The sequence below is a fragment of the Varanus komodoensis genome, unplaced genomic scaffold (assembly GCF_004798865.1).
Source record: "Varanus komodoensis strain SLA01 unplaced genomic scaffold, ASM479886v1 scaffold30, whole genome shotgun sequence".
In the NCBI taxonomy this organism is placed as follows: Eukaryota; Metazoa; Chordata; class Lepidosauria; order Squamata; family Varanidae; genus Varanus; species Varanus komodoensis.
In genome coordinates, this window is record NW_025335762.1 from 1,506,191 (window position 1) to 1,527,998 (window position 21,808).

General features: G+C 50.2%; 1 protein-coding gene and 1 long non-coding RNA gene across 2 annotated transcripts; both read right to left on the reverse strand.

Annotated features, from left to right (window-relative positions):
• Window positions 1-435: 435 nt before the first annotated feature.
• On the reverse strand, window positions 436-4,444 carry LOC123027182. The gene is made up of 2 exons (XR_006415466.1): window positions 4,366-4,444; window positions 436-1,540 (listed from the first exon to the last, which is right to left on the reverse strand). It is a non-coding gene; the product is annotated as an uncharacterized LOC123027182 (long non-coding RNA).
• Window positions 4,445-19,801: 15,357 nt separating this feature from the next.
• TCIM (transcriptional and immune response regulator) lies at window positions 19,802-21,033 on the reverse strand. The gene has a single exon (XM_044437562.1). The coding sequence runs from the start codon at window positions 20,944-20,946 to the stop codon at window positions 20,659-20,661; it is 288 nt and encodes a 95-aa protein (XP_044293497.1). The 5' UTR covers window positions 20,947-21,033; the 3' UTR covers window positions 19,802-20,658.
• Between the last annotated feature and the right edge of the window lie 775 nt (window positions 21,034-21,808).

Genomic DNA, 21,808 nt, shown 5'->3' on the forward strand with positions numbered 1-21,808 from the left:
ATGTTTAGGGGAGAAATCAATTGTTTCGCTAAGGGTGTTGGACTCAGCGGGAAATGGAGCTGCACCAAATATTCTCCAAGTCACATTTTTGGATGGAAACAAGTACATTTGCTGCAGGGGAATTGTTCTCATGAAAAGCACAGAGGCAAAGGACTCTCTTTTCAAATGCGATCTTGTTGGCTACAATTTTTCACCTGGGCTGGTAGAATAATGAAATTCTCCTCTTCTGATCTCCTGCCCAAAGAAGGATTCGCCCCACCTCATTCGCCCCACTTGGGGCCATCCTAGAAACATGCCCAGAGCATTATGTCTGAATGAGCTTGTGTTCCCGTTCCCGTGTGTGTACATAACCACATGTGCCTTTTGGCCCACAAGTGGCCAGCGACACAAATTTCCTTTAAGCCTCCAGGCAAGGACTGCGTTATTTTCCTGATATTTGCAGACAGCCCAGCAAGATTTTGGCATTGTGCGATTCTTAAACAAAGGGGTTTATTTTCCTGGGAAGGACAACTGAATTCAAAAGTGCATTCAAGGGTCCTCTCCAATTCAACACCGCGCCAAAATATCTGAGCATTTATTTATTCATGATGTTCGCATAGCGCCCTTTCACAAAAGGTTTGCAGGAGAGTGCAAATAATAAAAAGGGTTTAGAACAACAAAAACAATAATGAACAGCTGCAAACCCAAAATGTCAAGGAAAAATAACTAAAATGGCCATTTTTATAAGCACTGGCCACTTGTAATCTAAAAGGGCCAGATTTGGAAAAATGTTTCTGATTGAACACCCAAGGAGGCTGTTGCTTGCCATGGTAAACTACGTGGCCACTTAAGTGCCGAAAGGTGCAATCCTGCACATGGTTAGAAAGAAGGGGGGAAAGTCCCACAACTCCCTGTATGGCTAGCTGGGGCATGATGGGCATTGTAGTCTTTTTCCTGTCTAGATATGCATGGAATCGCACCTAAGATACTAAATGCTACTACATGAGAAGCCTTCAATACTAGTTAATGTTAAATAAACTACGTCCAGTTTTTTAAAAATGGGCAGATATTCAAAAATGTAGAGAATGTCTGGAGAACAGTTGACATCCAGATAGAGAGAAGATTCTTCTTGAAAATAGAAACAGCTTATCCATGAGTTCCTGTTTCAAATGTGAAAAATGCATTAGCAGGCCAACTCTTGGTTCTTTGTGTGTGTGTGTGGCTCCCGTAGAAACTATCGATACATCTCTTTCCATCATTCATTGTTCCCTCCAGGCTAAACAGACCCAGCTCCATCCACCTTCGTTCGTGCCATATCAGGGATCTCTTAGATGCTCTCCCTCTTGACTTGTCTCCAACTTGTAAACAGTGCCTGGACTACCAAGGCCGGACGGAGGAGGCAGATATGCACACAAGGGTCTGCATACTGGAAGGAGATGAACTGGTTTGACTGGTTCAGTAGACACTGAAGGCACCAATCTTTTGTCTCAGATCTGCTGCCCAGCCTAAGCAGAGTAGCCAACGGTGTTAGAACCTTTATTGTAAGCCATCCTGAGATGTTCTGTAGGGGATGGGATAGAAAAGCTTTTAATAAATAAATAAATAAATAAATAAATAAATAAATAAATAAATAAATAAATAAATAAAGCCATATGTGAGCAAACCAAGCGGAGCCTGTCATAAAACCTTGCAATGTGGAACAGGTAGGAGCAGAGCTGTTTGCTTTGGGTTTTCCCGGGTTTGAATTGTTAAGTTCTGAGCTTCTTCCCATTCCAAATATGAAAAAAAGCAAATTCGGCTCATTTCTTCCCAAAATGAACCAAAGTGAACATTCACAGGCATCTGCAAAGGCTGAATTCAAGAGGAACAGCCATTCAGTGGTTAGAAGAGCCAGGGTGGCTTAGTGGCTAAGAGCACGGGACGGGGACCCCGGCGACCCGGGCTTGAGGCCCCACTCAGCCATGGAGCCAGCGGGGTGACTCTGGGCCAGGCACAGACTCTCAGCCCAGCCTACCTCACAGGGTCATTGCTGTGAGGATAAGACTGAGAAGAGGAGGAGGAGGAGGAGAATTATGTAAGCCACCTTGAATTGCTTGGAAGGAAAAAAGGTGGGATATGCATATAAAAATAAATATAATCAATAAAGAAAATCACTGTATGGCAAAGACTGAGTTGTATCTGGATGTCAGGTAAAGGTGAGGAAGTTGCCAGGAAAGAAGAGGAGGAGCACCAACCTTAATTCAGCACACAAGCAAGCATGGTTGGATACACAGGACCTCAAGCCCAGAATGTTAAGGTCTAAGCACTCAAACTCTCCAACATGGAAGGGTGAATCTGTCACATTTAGTTTCTCTCAAAACCGAGCCTGTTCTTGTTAAACTCAGGCACTTTCTAGGTTAACAATTCATAAATTGCCTAAGTGCATAAATAAAGGAGATGCATCAGCCTCAAAAAGAAGATGCAGAGCTGCATGAAACTGGCATACACAGATCGATGCTGACCAGTTATTCAGCAATAATTGTTATAATTCAACTGGAAGCAGCGCATGTTTGCCTGGGGTGGAAGACGGTGGCCGGCCAGCCTGATTCACTGGTCGGTGCTCAGCCGCCAATCAGGTTCTGCATGGCAACCCAGCGCAACCAGTTCTCTCTGCTGGGAACACCCATCCCGATGGAATACAGCCAGTCTCTTCTTTTATAACTTCTTATATATTTTTTATTTATTTTATATTGTTAATTTTAATTGTATATTGTTATTTTTGTATTTTATTGTATTTTATTGTGTTGTAAGCCACCCCGAGGCTTCGGCAAGGGGCGGCATAGAAATGTTCTAATAAATAAAATAAATAAAAGTCTGGAAAACTTTTTGCCTGCACCAGTTTATGGCAGAGGACAGTGTTCATTCCGAGTAGCCCCAGGGTGACTCCGTTCCGTGCTGAAGCTGTCCCTGCAGGCTGGCTGGGCGGGCAGGGCAAGAACAAGACTGCCTCTAATGAGGGAGTCGCTGTGGTCTAGGCTGGAGAGGGTTTTTTTCCCAGGGAGATAAGTTTCTTCTCTTTTAGCCCTGTGTTGATTCATGAGAGTAAACAACACTTTTGCCACACAAGGTTAGAAGCAATTGCGTACAGATCTTTCCAACGCATCAGCAAGCAGACAGGAAAACACAGATGTGGAGCTGGCTGGGTTCTTTCCTGACTCTTTCGTTTAGAGGACTGAACATAAAATAAAAATAAAGCATGCATATGGTTTTTGCATGCATTCCAAACTGAGGTCATGTAGACCGACTCGGTTCTACTTGGTAACCTTCGGGCAGGGAGCAGAATGAAGGTAGAGGCCAAACCGGGTGATGTGGTCTGCTCTAAGAGTTTGCAGAGAAGGCCGGCACATGCGCTGTCCATGCGCCCAGAATTAGTCGCTCATCCTCACAGGAGACGCAGCCCAAGGAGAGACCCGCTAGCGCCCACGTGCAATTTTCTGTTTGATTGGGTGGCCATCTGGGCCTGATCCACACAGAGGGAGACCAAGGCAAGTCCAAGCTTCACCGCCAACTCTTGCCACAGCTTGCATGCCCAGAGGTGAAATGCGAAGAGAATCCGCACTGCGAACCTCCTCCGCCCTTGCCCGCCTCTGGCCCAGCTGCAGTCCCCTCCCCGCCCCAGCTCTGCAGTGGAACTCTGCCACCTCCGGGGGGGGCAAACGCGCCCCCTGCCGTGTCCTGCTGAACCACAGGGCGCCAGTGGCCCCCGCTGTCTCTGAACAGCACAAAGCCACGTGGGCAAGCCACCCTTTGAGCTGCCCACAATCCCCAGAGTGATGCGGCAACCATAGCGCTGCGCGAGGTCGAAGAGAGGCTAGCTCAGCAGCGGGTGCTTCAAGGGACGAGGGGCCTGGGGGGCATCGGCCGCGCTCGCCGCACTTGCCCAAAGATACCAGCTGCCGCTTGTTCTCGCCCCATCCTGAAATGCCACGTACCTTAGGAAGGAGGCTTGGGCAAAAGCAGGGCAAAAGCTGGTGCCTTGGCATTCTAGACATGCCACTGTGGGAGAAGGGTGACTCTCACGTTGCACTGTACGTGGAGCCTGCCCCGTGGGACCCCAGCCAGGTCGGCCTGGACGCCGAAGCAGCCAGGACGGCTGGCTCAGTCTGCCCCGAAGAACAAAGCTCGCACACAGCGCGGCCTCCAGCTCGTGTTCATGCACAGGGAAATGCAGGAAAGCGCCCCCGCGGCGCAGAATCCCCGTTGGCAAGTGACCAGGGACATTATCAGGAAAGAAAGGCTGTGCTCTTCAGAAATAAAACTAAAACCAGATCTGGCTAGCTAGATAAATCTTGCCTCAGCCACCTATTACTCATCAGGAGTTTCGGAATCATGCGATTAAATACCTACGGTTGCATTTTTCAAGCCCGGGCTACTCCAAGAGACAACAGAGCGAAAGAGCGCGGAGTTTTCTGTGTGAGTCAGCACAGTCTGGGCGTAGCAAACCGGTCTAAACCGCTCCATGGGGGTTTGCCTTGCAACCGCGGCCTGAGGCCACCGGCGCCGGAACGGGGCAGCTTTCTCTGCCCCTCCTCCCTGGGGGAAGAGGAACCGGGAGAGAGCGCAGCTAGTGGGGCAAAGGCGCCTCAGGAACGAGCCGCGGAGAAGCGGCTGCCGCGCAGGAGCCCTTGCCGCGAGGCGAAGCTGGGAGGCAGAGAGCGCTGAGCAGAAGCGTGCACTACAAACCCCATCATTCCCAGGCCAACACAAGCCTGGAAAAGGCCGAGTTAGCAGGGGAAGGGAAAAGGGTTCTGTCCGAAACCAGAAAACCACCGTGGTTCCAACTCAACCGGGGGCTCACCCCTCCCCCGAATTCTCTCAAAACCTGCTGAGATCAAATTCTCTCACACAGCAGGATTATTTTCCAGGTGGGTGGAAAGAGGTTGCATCACCCTGATCTTCGTACTCCGCTTCCTGGAATGGAACAAGTAGAAATGTAACTTTTGCTATTTCAAAATACGGTACCCAAGGAGGCAGCTGACTCCTGCGTCCCTGGGGCATTCGGCCATTGCGGCTTGTATTCTGCGCTTTATGGGAGCTGCCCAGCGAGGTGAACCTATTTTGGGAGTGGAGTTCAGCACTAGAGATAGCTCCTGTGAAGCTCAGAATGAAAGCTGCATTGGATAAGGAGCCGTGTGTGTGTGTTTGTGAATCATGAAACATTCTGCGTGTTTTGAATAAACCCCAAAATCTGAATGAACTAATACCAGTTGAAGGAACAGAACTATCCCAGATACATAAGAAGCAACAGAAAACAAAGCAGCTGTGTTGAAAAAATTCCTTAACAAAAGTGTGCAAAATGACAACTAGGCTGCTAGAAGGATGCCAATACTGATGATATTAATTCAAACTTCCGTTCAGTCCCCTAATTCTGATCCAGTTCTTGCTCTCTTTTCCTTTTGTGCCACTGCAGCCTGAAGCTACTTTTGTCAAAGACACGGGCCTGTCCCCTGGCCCCGCTGCCCCTCCCCCAGGAAAACCCTTCCCTCATTTTTGTTCCCAGGAAAACACTGGCCTAGACTGACCGACGGCCGGCCGGCCATCCTCTGCAGCGCCACGAGTCCAGCGCCTGGGCTTGACGTTTCCGTCCGATCACAGCATCCGCATCTGTGCTCGTTTGCAGTCCTACCAACCTTGAGAATCTGCCTACATAATTAGGGCTTTCAGAACATTCAGCATAAAATCGGAGATAATTAGTTGGCCCAGTGGCTTCGAGAGAGAGAAAATAAAACGGGGTCCTCATGGCTCATCAACAGAGGCATTTTTATCAGCATCCAGATGGTTTTGAACGCCACCTCAGGGATTTGGCAGAGCTGGGCAGATGATCTTGCAGCGCTCCGGCTATCCAGGGCCTCATTCCAGCCGGTGCTCACCCATGACTTGATCTGTGCCTGGATCTTTTCTGTCTCTGTGTGCCGCTTCTGGAGCACTTGAACGCTTGGTGGAGAAAAATGGTTCCGTGTGTGCATCACTGAAAATTGGGGGATTAGAGGCAAAGCCAGCAATTTAGAAGAGTAGCATCTTCTCTGCTTGTGCGTCATCATTTATTTTCCTTTTACAAGTCACATGGAGGACTGAGGAGCTGTGCAGGACACCGATCAAGCACATTCCCTGGACCCAGATTTCAGTCGGTGGCCTTGCGGGAGCTTTAACTCAGGGATGCAAAACCTCCACAGGCCCTGGAGCCCCGGGCGGCCCCCGGGGATCCCCAGAGGGCTCCGCTTGCCCTGGCTCCACCCTCTTTCTTCACATGACTGTGTGATGGTCACCTGATCTTCGTGCACCATCTTCCCCATGCTGAATGCATGGAAGCTGAGTTTCTGGCACCACAAGGTTTAAGCTGGAAGATGCTGGTTCTTATTTTAATTCCAACCTGGCCCCTTTTGCCTTTGGCCCCATTCAGTCCCAGAACGTGGCGCTTGAAAGTTCTCCGAAATGGAGAAACGGTTCCGAAAGCATTTCTGGGCCCTGCTTCAGTGCTGGAAGCTTGCTGTTAAAACGACAAAGAAAAGGAAGGCGGGACTTCGGGGTGCTGAATTCTTCTCCTTCTCGCAAAGGCCATGTTCCGGCAATGCGGAGGGCGCTGTGCAGGCGGCTCCCAGCTGGCCATCCACTTCCGCTTTGCTTATTAGAAGTGCAGTGAGTGTTGCCGAAGGCAAAGGAGCGCAGGCTGATTTTGGAGGAGCGCGTGTCTCGTTCTGATTCCTCCATTCCTCCAAGTATCCCCCGAAAGGAACGAGGAAGGGTGGCCAAAATGATTGCAGGGTTGGGAGCGCCTCTCCGAGGAAGGGGTGGGTTTGTAGTTTAGGCAAAAGGGCAACCAAGGAGGGATGCAATTGTGGTTTATAAAATTTCGCATGCCTTTGACAAGGTGGACAGAGAGATTTTATTCTCTCTCTCTCTCTCTCATAATGCAATGATACTGAATTAACCTTTTTACTTTCCTGTTATTTTTAATGTTAGTAGTGTTTTAAGATTGATTTTATATATTATTATCTGGATGCTGTATCTTATTCATTTTATCGTATTACTGCCCTGAGACATTGTGAAGCGGAGGATATAAAAGCTTTTAAAATTTAAATTTATTATTGTTGTTGTTGTTGTTACTAGTACTACTACTACATTGGATTTATATTCAGCCATTTTCCCTCTGGCTTCCCTTTATGTAACTCTATTGTATCCTCACAACAACAACCCTGTGAGGTAGGCTAGGTTGCCTAGAACCTGGATCTCCAGGGTCCCCGGTTCAGTGCCCCATGAAATGCATGGCACCCTTAGGATGGCAGGTCTGGGTGGAACAAAAGGGGTCTTCAGAAGTTGCCCATCCTCTGCCAACACTGGATGGCTTTCCGGGGCCTTCGGCAAGGGCGTTTCACAGCCTGACGCGGAAGTGCCATGGGCGGCATCTGGGAAATTCGGGGAATTTACTGCGATGTTGCAGCCCCGGTAGCTCCTGTCAAGGGGCACTTTGTATCTGGGCATTATCACTCTTCCTCCTTGGAAGAACTGGATTAATGGAGCCATTTTCTTTGGGTCAATTACAAACCACTCACCTGAGAAGTCATAAAATGGTCCTATCATATATCCTCCAATTAAATATTAAACTACAAGTTAATGTATTTACTTATGCCAGAGAAGTCTATAAGGCCTGCAGTCAAGTGTACAATGATCTTCATAGATCCTTCCTTTCCTTTCCTGGTGCCTTTATCTACCGAAAAATGGGAAATTCGGTCCATTTCGTGCTGGGGGTGGTTATGACTTCACCCAGTTGGTACATCTTGAGTCATTAAGGGAGCCAAGATGGGGAGCGGGGAATGTGCCAAAATTCACATGCATGCCTTCATGTTTGTGATGCTGCGCCTCTCTGGGGAAACTCGCACAGAATGTGCATCCACAAGGAAAAGGCACTGCAAACTGAATTATAGCAAAGTAAAATGCTTGCAGGCAACGTGTGCTTTAAAAATTGTGCAAAAAGGATGCACCGATTGGGGGAAATGCACTCCCCTCCCCACCAAAATAAAAAAGGGACACAAAAGGACTTGTTTTTAAAATGCCCACATTGTCAGAAAGAAAACCAAAAGAAACAAGGGCAGTTTGGGCAAGCCCAAGATCGAGCAATCTCTCCATTCCTGCTTTTCTCCTCCCGGCGACCCTGAAGTTAAGCAGAGGACGAATGACTAGTCCAAGCTTAAGGTGACCACACATGTGGACCTTGGTCCCTGCAGTCCTCATTTGACCTTCAGGGGGTCATTGGTCCTCTGCGGCTGGGCAAAAACACAAGCCAAAAAGGCAGAAATATCATGGGCTTCAGCTAAGGGAACCCACAGAAGCCAAACAAATGCTGAGGAACCCTCTTAGCTTTTCCAGACAAAGGATCCCCTGGGAAGGGGGGCAGGAAAATCCTGTGTGCGTTGGATGGAGGAAGTGTTGTGAAATGTCAAGCACAACACTTCACACTGAGCGCACACTCCTGGATTCTTCGCCGTGCTTGCACTCCCGGTAGCTTTAGATGCACATGACCGGTGGGGTGAGTTTGGGAGAAAGGGACAGCAGTGTTTGCCCAGTTTTTTGAGTTTCAGGCAGAAGCAACATTCCCACTGAGGACTTTCTTGTTCATAACTTGTCCTCACACTCCGCCAGCATCCTCAAGACCTGGGATCAGACCATGGGATTGGTTTCCGGCGATGCTAGCCCGCCAGAAACCTCTGGGCATCACACACAAGCGATTGTCGTGGCTTGTCTGGGATCTTGACCTCAGTCTACTCTGCAAGGACGTCGTAAAGGCTCTCCTAGTTCCAAATGAACCGCTTTTCCCTATAAAAGGTTTAAGGGCCACTGTCCTGGTGACTGGAGTCAAGCCTTTGTCTGTAGTGAAGGGTGCTTCCAAAAGGGCTTCTTGTTGCCGCATTTCTAGAGGGAGGTAAAGGGTTTACAACCTGATCGAGTCCAGAGATTTCCTGTATAGGATAACGCAGAGCAACAGACTGGGTCATGTTCTGCCATTTCCAATTTATCTGTTTGCATTTTCTTCGAGTGGCTGCCATTTCTGTGGGCTTTCTCCCTCTTTCGGACGGCCACAGGGAGCGATTATGCAGGCTTCGATTTGCAATAATCAAAGGCACCCAGAGTGATCCTGCGTGTGCCTGCCTGTCTCCTTGCTCAGGAGTAAACTTCATGGTGCTCCCCAGCCCTTCCGTCCTGGAACATCTCAGGATTGCAACATCAGCTTTCTATTTCAGTGGTCTTGTTTTCTCTGGTGAGAATTGCATCACCTGTTCTGCTGCTCAGGATTTCTGGGTATTGCCTAGGCTGAGCTTTGGAGTATCAGGTTTGGGTAGAGAGACCTGCTCTCCATGCAGAGGAAGGCAGGATGCGCTCCGACGGAGCCAAGCTCAGGGAACCCAGGCTCCATTTGGATGCCAGGAAGCACTTCCTGACAGTTGGGACCCCGAGGGTGTGGAATGGGCTCCCACGGGAGGTGGGTGAGGCCCCATCGGTGTGGGTGTTCAAGGATAGGCTGGGCGTCCACATGGTGGGCATGTCGTGAGCGGAGCCAGCTGGAGCTGGGGGTTAGACTAGATGGCCTGGGAGACCCCTTCTGACTCGCTCTGTTTCTCTGTTTCTAAATCCTTTCTGTCAATGGTAGCGGAAGAAATTAATAGAACGAAGCCCAGAGATTTAGAGGCCGTTGCTGCTGCTGGCCGCTCAGTCGTATCCGGCCCTCGGCCTCTCCAGGGAGCACCGCTCTCCGTGCCCGTCTGTGTCCTCTAAGTCCACCATGGCATAGTTGTCCCCACGTCCTCCTTGGCGGTGCCCAGCCGACAGGTGCTGAGGCGTTTGCCAGATTTAGAGCAGGGGGATCCGTTTGGCTAGCTTCATCCGTGTCATCAAGACCTAGGTAAATGCAGGACAGGCACAAGGGAGATCCGGGTTCAAGTCCACTCTCAGCTCACGGGGTGACTTCGGGCCGGTCACTGACTCTCAGCCCAGCCTTCCTCACAGAGTTGCTGTTGTGGGAACAGGACTGAGATGAGGAGGAGGAGAATTATGTGCAATGCCTTGAGTTCCTAGGAAGGGAAAAGAAGGCGGGGTGTGGGCATAATAACTAAGAAATTGGCAATCAGCTGCTCTGTCGATGAAGACTCAACTCGGGGGGGGGGGGGGGGGTACTGAACCTGGAACTCCGGAGCCAAAGCTGCCCCACCTGGGGTCCCTCCAGGGCTGCCCACAGGGCCATGACCCTCCTCCTGCCCCTGCCCTCCCCCCTCCCGCCCTCCCTCCCTGCAGCTTTTGCCAGGCCTTTCTTAAGGGCCAGCTACAGGCGGGAACATGGGCCCTGGGGGTATTTTGGGCCCAATCCTTTTATTCGTGACCGCACCGTCTGCCTCCAAGCCCTCCTGCCTCCGAAGTGCAGCCTCCGCTTCTGCATGCAGCCCTGCGCTGTGGGCTGCGGGTGGCAGGAAGACACGGGGCTGCGCATGGGGCGGTTTGGCCCGCCGGCCTCGCCGGACCCCTCTGCCTTCTGCCTACCCGCCTTCGCACTGTCTGGGTGGCCATGGCAATAAAGCTATGCCCATAAAGCCGGACACTTCCAGACACGCTGGAGTACAGCTTCCACCACCCCAGAAGCGCCCGGGACTGATGGGTGGTGTAGTCCCCTACCGCCAGAGGGTGTCTGCTTGCAGAATGCTGCTTTCGAGCAAGCGAAACAAAAATGCCTGGGGGGGGGGGCGCAATTAGCCATTGCCCCTTCTGAAGAGCTCGCTTGGCCCCGAAGCCAGAGGAGAGGGTGTGCTTAACCCTTTCTTTGCGGACTGCTTTCCCCTGGCATCTTTCCCCTCCACACATGGACAATCGGCCACCCTGACGCTAATCCCACTTCCACCGCAGTCATGACGCAGATCCAGGCACACAAACCGACATCAAGCTTGTTCCTACTGAGACAGGGAAGGGAAGTCGCTGCTGCCTTCATGCTTCAGAGTCATGATTGTGTCTCCTCACCTGTGAAAAGGGAGGGCAATGAAATATTAGAGCAGTAATAAGGTAGGGGCAACTTTGGGGCCAAATTCCATGGACCTTAGAAGCAGCTTGGTTTCTTTTTTCCTTTACAGGGGGAAAAATCCATGTGCATTTTAGTGTAGACTTTCAAAAGGAAGCAGACACAGATGCATTTCCCTGTTGCCTAAAGAAGGTTTGGTGTGCATGGCAGAAAAGCACGGTGGGGTTTTCTTTTACATCTTTCCAAAGTGTGCTCATGTAGTTACCTATTCATCTGTGTTATCACCACCCTGAGACACTGCAAAGGGTGGGATACAAAAATGTTGAATGAATGAATGAATGAATGAATGAATGAATGTCAAATGCATTTTTCTGTCATTTCATGGCACACATCACAATCCCAGGAATGTCCTGATTTTCGGCTGCAAATTGCATCTGTTTCTGGGAGAGACGGATCAGGTAAGTCTGCACAAAACCAAATCTCCACCAGGCCATTTCCTCACCCAGCCCTCCTTTGGCCGCACTCTCAACAGGTTCTTTCTGTAGAGGAAGCACTGGGCAAGGAAGGAAGGAAGGGGGCTTCCGGCCTTTGGAAAAAGGCAGCAGAGTGCACAAAAACAGTAACCCCTCCGACCTGGCAACACCTGGGCAAAGGGTGAGTCAAGCCGCAAACTGGCCAGCGTTTTTTCAGCTCTGGGGAGAGCCAGACAGGAAACAGGCTGAGGTTAGCGGAGCAAGCAGGCGTATTTGTTTCCTAAACACGGTTAGCTCAGAGGCAGGCAACCAAGTCCCGCACTCAGGGCTGAGCTCAGCTGCTTTCCATGATGCTGAGTGACAGGGAGCTGATTCATCTGAACACTTGCCGCTTGGTCCTCTCTGGAGTTGCGTCCACGTCCGTGTCCCTTGGAGGACGAGGGGGAAGAAATTCTGCCAGTTCTGGAGGGCAGCAAATGCCAAGACTCTTGATTTTCCCATAGGAAGCATTGCACCGAAGCTCACAAAGTGGCTTTGGCTTCAGCCGTCGCCTCAGCTAGACTTGCTGAAGTCACGATGGGGCAAACAAGAGAGGAGACTTTTAAAAAAGAAATCGCACACAGCGGTGCAACATCAGCAAATACCGATCAGTGAAGGCAGTCATGGGCTGAGGGTAATGACTCAGGGTCAACGCCGAGCCCAGAGGAAAGCAATCCTCCTGGGAAAAGTTTCAACAGGATCACAAGGAAGCTTTTTGGGACTAGCTGCAAAAAGAGCGGAAAATTGAGAAATCCTCACATCCAGAGCATGATTGCCAATGGGCAGCATCCATTTGAGAAAAAAGAAACCAGAGAGAGCGAGAGATGGCTGCCCATAAGACAGCGGAGTGGAGAAGGAGAAGTTGTGAACAGCTGCAAAAGCCGGAATAGCAGGCTTTCGAGGGCTGGCCTTCTCTAAGATCATTTCCTCCAGTGCAAGAATCAAACCTGGACCATATATGCAGAATATTACAGTGTCCAGACCCAAGGGAAGGCCACATGATGCTCTAGGGTCACCTGACCAAGTAAGCCACATTTCAGTTATCTCACAGAAAACAGGACAGTGGCTTTAAAAAGAATCATCAGGGATGTAGCTTGACTTAGGTGCATGAGTCACCTAAGCAGAGAATTCCAGGATGCTCAGCTTCTGCATCAAACATGCCTTGCTGGAACATGTTTCGGGGGAATCCGAGCAAGGAGGACTGTGGCCAGGTGAGCAGAATGCTTTGCACCGTCCGCTGGCCAGGTGTGACACACGGCTGGGCAACTCCAGGCGCCCCATTGCTCTCCCGTCTTGGAGCTCTTTAGCTTGGAAGAGCAAGACGCCGCTCGGAGTTGCCCATCAGCATTTTGCACTGGACAGGCTGCAAGCCCTGCCAATGCGGAACCCTACCTGGGCGAGCCTGGAGAAATTTCCTGAAATTGCCCCCCACCCATTTCTCCATTCACAAACCGAGTGGTGAACTCCCAGAAGCTGTTTGCATGCAGCTCTGGTTGCAGAACCTGGCTGAGCAGGTGGCATCTTTGCTCGGCGTAAGGACATTGTCAGGATCTTGTTCACAGCTCCTAACCTTACCACCTCCTGCACCGTTTGATCATCTCCTTTCAAATCGGGTGGAGAATTGAAAGGCAGCTTGTGGGACTTGTGACAACGCAAAAAAGTACTGGATTAAAATACATAGATGGATGGAGGAAATATTACAAAAACCCTTTGCTTTTAAACCCAAAGTTTTCTTGTTAGGCAGCATACTGGAAGACGTTGACAGAGAGGAAATGTATCTGATGCTGCATCTAATCACAGCGGCGAGGATTGCATTTGCTCAATATTGGAAAAGTGAGGAGCTGCCCACCGATGGATTGATTCCAAGAAAGATCTTGGACTGTGCAGAAATGGATAGACTGACTTTATCGTTGGAGGAGAAAGAGGATACTGATTTCTATCGAACTTGGGACTCTTTTTATAATTGGCTGGAGAAACGGGGCTTGGCGTAAACGTAGAGATGTTTTTCAAACTATGATAAACTAACTGGAATTTGATATTAGAATGTTAAAAAATATGTAGTAGGAGGTTGACCCAGTGAATCCAATGTTAATGTTTGTGATGCTTGATGTTTTTTGTAGTCTTAGTTTAGAAATTTTAATAATATATATATATATAAAAAAAGAAAGGCAGCTTGTGCACACCCTGCTTCAAACAGAGGGCCGTCCACGACAAAGCGGAACGCCTTCAACCAGATGCCCGTTCTCTGAAAGGCAGGACTCCTCTACCATCAGACTTTCAAGGGCCCATGGTATTCCAGGGCCGTGGCATGCCCTGTTCTGGTTGGCCACGAGCCCAGTGCGTGCCGAGGAAAGAAGGGCTGGGGAGCTCTCCTCCTCCCAGTTGTCTAGCAACCACCCACACAGCAGCACAATTGCAACAGCCGTGCACTTCCCCAGAACTGAGTCTCTGAGGCCGGCCGGTGCCTGCTGGCTCTCCTTGCTACACATGGAGGCTCGCCCCGCCTCCGTCACAGGCCCAGTCTAGCCTCACCCAAGTAGGGATCAGCAGCACCAAACCAGCTGAGAAACCCCCACTGGTCGCAGCTCTTGGCGTCCTTTCTGTGAAATGCTCAGAATGAGGGTGGCTGCAGACCGAGGCCTCCCAGCGCCTCATCAAGCTGCCCCAGCAGCAGATCTTTGTGTCTTGTTGATCAGCTTTGGTCCCCTGAGACCGGAGAGACTGACATACGTATCTGCAGCACTCCGAGAGCGGGCTGGAATACCTGCAAATAAACATTCCATCAATTTTGACATGAGAAATGGCCTGGCATTTCAGCTTGGTGCAAATTGCCAAGTCTCCTCAGGGTGGTAATAAAGCATTACCTCTTCTCACCTCAGAGTTCGGCTCATCTTTTGTTTACCAAAAGCACTTGCTCCTTGGACCGCTTGCATTAACAACTTGGCTCAGCCTGGATGGACACTGGGGAGGGAATCTTAACTTCTGACCCCAGATACTGTCGGGTTTGACATAATGTCCTGTTCCGATTTTGTGCTTGCAGTGCGCTTGTGTCATTTGGCCTGGAGGTCTGTGAGGTCACACCGGTGAAAGCTCACCCAGATATCACTCTGCGTTTCCAGTTAGCTGGAAACTGGCCTTCGGTTTCCTCACTGGACCCAGTTTCAGCAACTCTGTTTCACTGCAACACGATGGGGTGCTCTTCTGGATCAAGACCTTGACCTCTGGACAACTCCCCACATTCCAGTTTAAGTGGGAGAACATCTACATTTCATTCCAGAGCACGCGGCACTGCCAACAGCTTTCCCTTCTTTCTGATCGCCTGATCGATTTCCCTTCCTGTGGCGCCATTGCTCAAAAACACATGAATAAAAATCTGCAAAAACACTGCCTTGAGGTATCTGTGTTGCAATCAGGATTCTTTTGTGCCATGTTTTAAGGTGGCCAGGCATCCTCCTTTATGGAGGACAATCCTCGACCTGAAGCATATGTGGACAGTTCTCTCTTTGGAAAGTATTTCCTTTCTATTCAAAGGGCTGCTCAGTCCAAGGTTTCTCTAATGATGAAGAACCACCAAAAGGGAAATTGGGACCTTGACTTTGCCCTCCATAGTTAGTCCCTGGACTGAACCAGTCTCCAATGCTGTTTCTATTTAAATTATAATAATTACTTATCAAATTCCATCCGTGGGTATGTGTTTACACATGCACCCTGCATTGTTTTTATTAACAGAGCTATTTCTATGAATTGTTGTCAGCTGCCCAGGAGCTTTTGGGTATTGGGTGATATCAGATATGGAAGGAAGGAAGAAGGAAGGAAGGACAGAAGGATAGAAGGGAGGGAGGAGAAGGAGAGAGAGGGGGGAGAGAGAGACAGAAATCATCTTTGGTTCTCTTTTGATAAGGCATTTGTCCCTCTCCTTTGCTTCAATGCCCCCTTCCAAATCAGCCCCAACCTTCTCAGTCGAAGACTGTCAACCCAGCTCTCTCAAATACGGTCCAGAAGGACCAGACAGTCAGGGGCCGAGTTCCCCACCCGAGAGGAGAGCCAGTGCAGTTCTTTCTGTACCACCCGAATAGAGCCAGTGGAGGGCCAGAGCTGTGCCTCCCCCTTCCCCAAATCCCTCTTGCTCTGCAGCTCTTCTCTCTGCAGGTCTGGTCTCTCCCCTTCCACACAAGGTGAAGGTGTTCTGGTCTCTTCCCCTCACACAGCTCGCCATCTCAGCCCCAGCACATGGTGCAAAGTCACTTTGGAGGCCGCTTCAGCCCCCACCACTTCATGAAGCCGCTTAAGAAGACTGGATAAAATTAGCTGCACGGGCACCGGCAGCCCTCCCAGGCGTGTGGCAGCCCCGCAGCTGCCTCTGGGGCTCAGGGAAAAGAATTAATGGAAGCGCACTGCTCCTGCTGGCAGGAAATCTCCTGCACGAGTCTCTTCCTCTTTTTGTTGGGCGGCGCGTCTTTGCGACGGCGCCTGAAGACCTTCTGCCCAGTCTGACGAGTGCCGCAAGCCCGGCACAAAGACAGCTGGTCTGCACTCGCAGGCGCTCAGGAAGGATCCACACAATGCGCTTGGCCTGCCTGGAAGCCGCACGACATTCCAGATGTCGGGCCGCGTGCTGTGAAATCGTCTTGCAAACTCTGTCCTTTTGTGGAAGGCCCGAGCTTGGGGTGGACAGCTGTGTCCATTCTCAGGAATGTGCTACTCACAGAATCCTTGAATAGTAGAGTTGGAAGGGGCCATGAAGGCCATCAAGTCTAACCTGCTGCTCTTGCAGGACACCAAGTCACACCCTCCCACTCAGGTGGCTGCCCAGTTTCCCCTTGAATGCCTCCAGTGTGGGAGAGCCCCCCACCTCTCCAGGCAGCTGGCCCCACTGTCGTGTTGCTCTGGCAGTGAGGAAGCTTTTCCTGACGTCCAGCCTGAATTGGGGTTGTCGCAACTTGAATGGATTATTCTGCGTCCTGCACTCTGGCATCAGCTAGAAGAGATCTTGACCCTCCTCTCTGTGACAGCCTTTGGGATACTTATAGCAAGGGGCTGTATCTGATCTACCTTCCAGATTTGAAGTCCTGAAACGAAATTTGTAATTGATTGATTGAATATTGAACCATCCCTTCCCGCTATAAAACTTTAGCAGAATAATTTCTAGACAAAAGCTCCCCAGTTCAAAGAATCATAAAATCCTCGAATAGTAGAGTTGGAAGGGGCTATGAAGGCCACCAAGTCCAAGCCCTGCTGTTTACTAGAACATTTTTACAGTCACATTGCCTTGTAGCTTCAAAGTGCCAGTAAAGATTTGCATTGCAAAGAGACTGGTGTTTTGGAGCCTAAGGGCAAGAATCATAGAATCGTAGAACAGTAGAGTTGGGAGGGGCCATGAAGGCCATCAAGTCTAACCTGCTGCTGTTGCAGGACACCAAGGTACACCATCCCACTCAGAGGGCTGCCCAGTTTCCCCTTGAATGCCTCCAGTGTGGGAGAGCCCCCCACCTCTCCAGGCAGCTTAGCCCCACTGTCATATTGCTCTGACAGTGGGGAAGCTTTTCCTGATGTCCAGCCTTAATCTGGGTTGTCACAATGTGAATTGATTATTCTGCGTCCTACACTCTGGCATCAGCTAGAAGAGATCTTAACCTTCCTCTCTGTGACAGCCTTTGAGGTGCTTTTAGAGGGTTATCATGTCCCCCCTCAGTCTTCACTTCTCAAGGGTGAACATACCCAGGTCTCTCAGTCTCTCCTCACAGGGCAGTGTTTCCAACCCCTGGATCGTTTTCGTTGCCCTCCTCTGCACCCTTCTAATTTTCCTGCATCTTTCTGCATTTTCGGCACTCCGTGGGCTTGCTTGCAGGTCTGTACCACTTCAGCGTCACTCAGACATTTGCACATGGAAAGCCACGTGCCATTTTGCCTTCTGGCACACACTTGATGCACATTTTGAACTTGTTTTACCCAGGGTCAGCATGGTCCTGGAAAAGGTCACTCACAGGAAAAGATGCCCATACCGTCGTGCCTGAACGGGGACATTCTTGCTGGGCAAGCAGGCCTTGGCAGAGCGGCTTGCTGCATGGCCATCCGTGCTACAACCCTGGAAAGCAAGCAAAGACCCCAGATACAGAAGCGGATGCAGATCTGGGAGGACCTTAGCTTCCCATGGTCAAATTTCAGTGTGTGGTTGGTGTATGAACCGTACCTCTGGGGTCAATGCACCTGAGGAAGGCCTCCCGACGTTTGGGCCTTCAGCGCTCATCGTCCTCCTCTTGTCACCATCTCATCGTCCCCATCCCTTGGCTAAGTTGGCCACAGTGGACGGAGCATGTGGGCCAGAACCTCTGGGGAGGACCAGGTTGCCCATCCTTGCTCTAAGCACAGGCACACAAACAGCTCAGACCTTGCTCCAAAGCAGCAGAGAAGCGAAGCTAGAAAGACGACGCAGGAGCAGGCTTGAGGGACAGGAGTGGGGAACGTTCCCACCCGGCCCACTTTTTCCATAGGACGTTAACAGAGGCCGAGCACCAGGAGCAGAGCGAAGCGCTTGAGAGAAGGGAGGGCGACTAGGGTGAGGGTCCTCCCGGTTCCACCTCTGCAGCTTCCCCCACACCAGCACCCTTCTTGTTCCAAAGAGAGAAGGACTGGAAGAGGATGTGGTGTTGCTGTTCAGCCGCAAAGACGTGCCTGACTCTGCGACCCCATGGACAACATTCCTCCGGGCTCTCCTGTCCTCCACCTTCCCCCAGAGCCCACCCAACCCACACCCACCACCCCAGTGACCCCATCCAGCCACCTCAGCATCTGCCATCCCCCCCTCCTTTTCCCTTCAATCGTTTCCAGCATTTAAAAACTAGTTTCTTCGGAACTTTTCTTGCAGAGCTAGGCTCATAGCTGAGCTAAGCCAAGCGTAGCGCGGAGGATCTCGGCCGTCTCGGTCGAGAAGGCACCGCAGCAAACTGAGTATCCCTCGTATCGCTTTAACCTGAAGAGCAAACAGCTCCACATCTGCGAAGGCGGTGCTGGGGGGGGCAAAGTAAACAGACGTGGCATATGGGAGAAGCAGGGAGGCCTTGAGCCGTCTGGAGTGAGTGGCGGACGAGGCCCGGGATGCCCTTGACACGAACGGAGGATGTTCTAAGCAGGTCCCTGTTATGCAACCTCGGTCGGGATAGGGAAAGCCGTCCTGCTGCCAAGCCCGGGCCGCTGCCTTTGTGTAATGTGGGAAACGACGCTCCCTGCCAGAGCGTGTGCTTGGCAGCAAACCCAGGCCCGGGGGGACGAAAAACACGAGGTTCTGTGAAACCTCACGGGGGGATTTGTTACCTGAATATCTCAAATGGAATCGCTACAGAGCTTGGTCCTAAGACATGCTTGCAGTTTGTTTTAATGCGCAAAGGTGGCTCTAGAGGACCGTGCAGCCTCCCTTGGCCCGCCCTGGCCCCTGTTCACCGCCACAGGGTCTCCACGGGAGAGTTCCTACCGCGTGTGATTTGTATCTCCCATACCACCCTGAGAGCGTCCTACCCTTAAAGGCAGCCTAAAATTAATTCTAAATTCCATGAATTAAAAAACAGTGGTGTGGTAAAACTGAGGAACTTCGCTACTGCATTTGTCCTCTGTATCTTCCTTTCTTTCAAAAATAATTTAAAGTGATGCAATTTACACATCTTGGTCTGGTGATTAATTTTGGTATTCCTGATTTGGAGTCCATCAGTTCAGCCAGCAAGTCATCAAGTGCTGATGACACTCGGCCCTCAGGGTTCCTCATCTGTAAAATGGGAATTAGGGTGTTCCTGGCCCACAGGCTTGTCAGGAGAACAAACAAGCTATGCATAACTAAAGCTGGAAGGGTCTGGGACCAATTCCTTGGATGCATTACTAGTCTGTGAAAAGAAAGCAGTGAGGGTGAGGCAGCCTCATCATTTTGATACATAAGCTCAGAAGTGCTGGCGTTACTAGTTTCTTCCTAGTAGTAAATAGATTGTACTTTGCACATGCTCAGAGTCATGTGTATCTCAACTTATACAGGGCAGTGTTCTGGCATTGGAAATAGGTTCTGCCACTAATCCCTAGTGAACCTGCATTATTTGTGTTGATTACTTCTTACTGAAAAGAATTAAAAATATTATTATAGGGTTATTGCAGCTCTGGAACTTCCTTGGCTGCTGACATTTTGATCTGGCATTTCAAGTTAGATAGGCCATGTCAAAACCAAAAAATGGAGGTTGTTAAACATATTTAAAGATTGACACTTTTTGTTCAAGGAAAACATTGGAAACCAAGAGCATTTATATCAACCTTATAATTTATTTGCTCCACAGATTAGCATAAGCAATAAATTAATGCCAGCATTACTAAAGCATCAATGCAAAACATCTGCATAGCTGGTTGCCTGCTAAATTCACTGCAAGAGTTCTTAACGATGGCAAAAATAAAAAATTAAATTAAAAAATTGTATTCTGATGTGAAGGGAACTCGATGCCCCTGAGAGACTTCCACTTTTCTTTCAGTTCAGGAAGAAACTTCTTTTTAAAAAGAACAGGAACCACAAAACTTTTGTGCAATTAGGTTAAGCATCAGAGACGAGCCAGGGTTGCTTCACAGGGTCCCAGCAGAAAGTTCACTCCCTGGCGTGTGCGAAACACCCGGACGGTGCTGCATTTCTCCTGGTGGTGCATTTTCAGCCGACGCAAGCGGGCAGCCCCGCATCGTTTCCTAATCCTTTTCATCCCAGCAGACAAGAATGAGGCTTACGAAGGATTTACACATTCAATAAGCAAATGTTGGGAAACACTGTCAGTTAAGTAGAGGAAGAGGGCATTTTAGTCTCTCCTTGGCCTGCGCATCTGATCCTACAGCTCGTTCCTCTTCTCCACCCCGCAACTTGGGGCTGCTGTCTTTCCGACTCGGTGCAGCCAACTCCCTGGACTGCCTTGGCCTTTACAGTTTTGCAAGTCCGAGTCTGGTGCCACAAGCGGTCAGAGTTGACAGGTGCCAAGATGGGACCCGGCTCCCACAGCCGAGCACCCCTCGCCCTGGCAGGCTCAAAGCCCGCGTGCAGGCGGGGTGGCTCCGGTGCGACGCCAGGATGGGTCCGGCCAAAGGGTCGCGTTCCGTCCTCCCGTGCCGCCCGTCCGTCGCTCCTCAGTGGACTTTGATGGAGTGCTTCCCAAACCTGAGGAACTGGAAGAGCTTCTCTCGCGTCCTCTGCTTCAAAGCCATGAGGGATCGCGCTTTCTCCTCCAGATCCTGGTCGGTGGCCAGGATGATTCTGGCCCTCTCCTCCGCCTTCCTGTCGCCCGAGTTTTTGAAGAGCTTCGTGAGGGCCTCTTGATCCAGGCTCTCGAAGATGTTGGCCACCGCTTTCTTGCGCAGGGCCGTGTCGAAGCGATAGCCGTGGACGGATGGGCTCACCCGCAAAGAGGTCGACATGGTGGCAGGCTGCAGGGATTCCTCGCCGCTTTCGGCCTTGTCCGATGCCGCAGGATTTGCCTGCGAGTGTGTCAGCCGAGGGCCCACAGAGAACTCCCTGCTGCCGCATGGCTATTTAAAGGCAATTCTGGGCAAAAGCCTCCGGCTCCAGTTACAGCAGTGACATCAGACCGAGCTGAACACGCCCGATAACCGCAGACCAGTTTAACAATTACATTGCCAGGATCTTGCCAAGAAAAGAGACAGAGGAGGAATGTTTGTGCTTCTTCAAATATTAGTGTTTGTTGAGGTGTGTGTATTTAACAAAGTTGTTCCATGTGGAGGCACCAAAGCAAAGTAGCTTAGGGGGTTCACAAAGCGATATCAACATAAAAGTCTCGGGGGCCAAGTTTGAAATCAACTCTGTTTTGAATTTTGGCATGCCAAGTATATTCACACGATGCCATTAAAATTCAGAGCAGAAGCTCCAGCCTGGCTCATTCCTGAGTATGTGGATTCCTGCTCTCTCCAATTTTTGTTTTCCACTACAGTTTGTTTGCGTAAAATTGGCATAAAGGTTTGCACTTAGCTACACATTGAAATACTCATTTTAAAGTGCAGTTGTAACCTATTCTCTTATCAAAGTAAACATGTATAAAATACCCACTAGACTTTTTTAAAACTGCGTCAGAATATCCCGGAAGTGCAAAAGCCAGGATAACAAAATTCCAGCCAGAACATTCATCTCGAAATTGTGAATTGGGTCAGTTCATAGCAGAATCTGCACAGAGAGGATTCCTCAAGCTATTTCAGCTAAAATCCAGGGGAATGCATTCCATTTGCAGTGCAGCTATCTTCTAGCTCCACAACTGCAAAACACTTT

What these genes read in the sequence shown, in the direction of transcription:
- TCIM (XM_044437562.1), bottom strand. Translation starts at nt 20,946, where the DNA reads ATGTCGACCTCTTTGCGGGTGAGCCCATCCGTCCACGGCTATCGCTTC.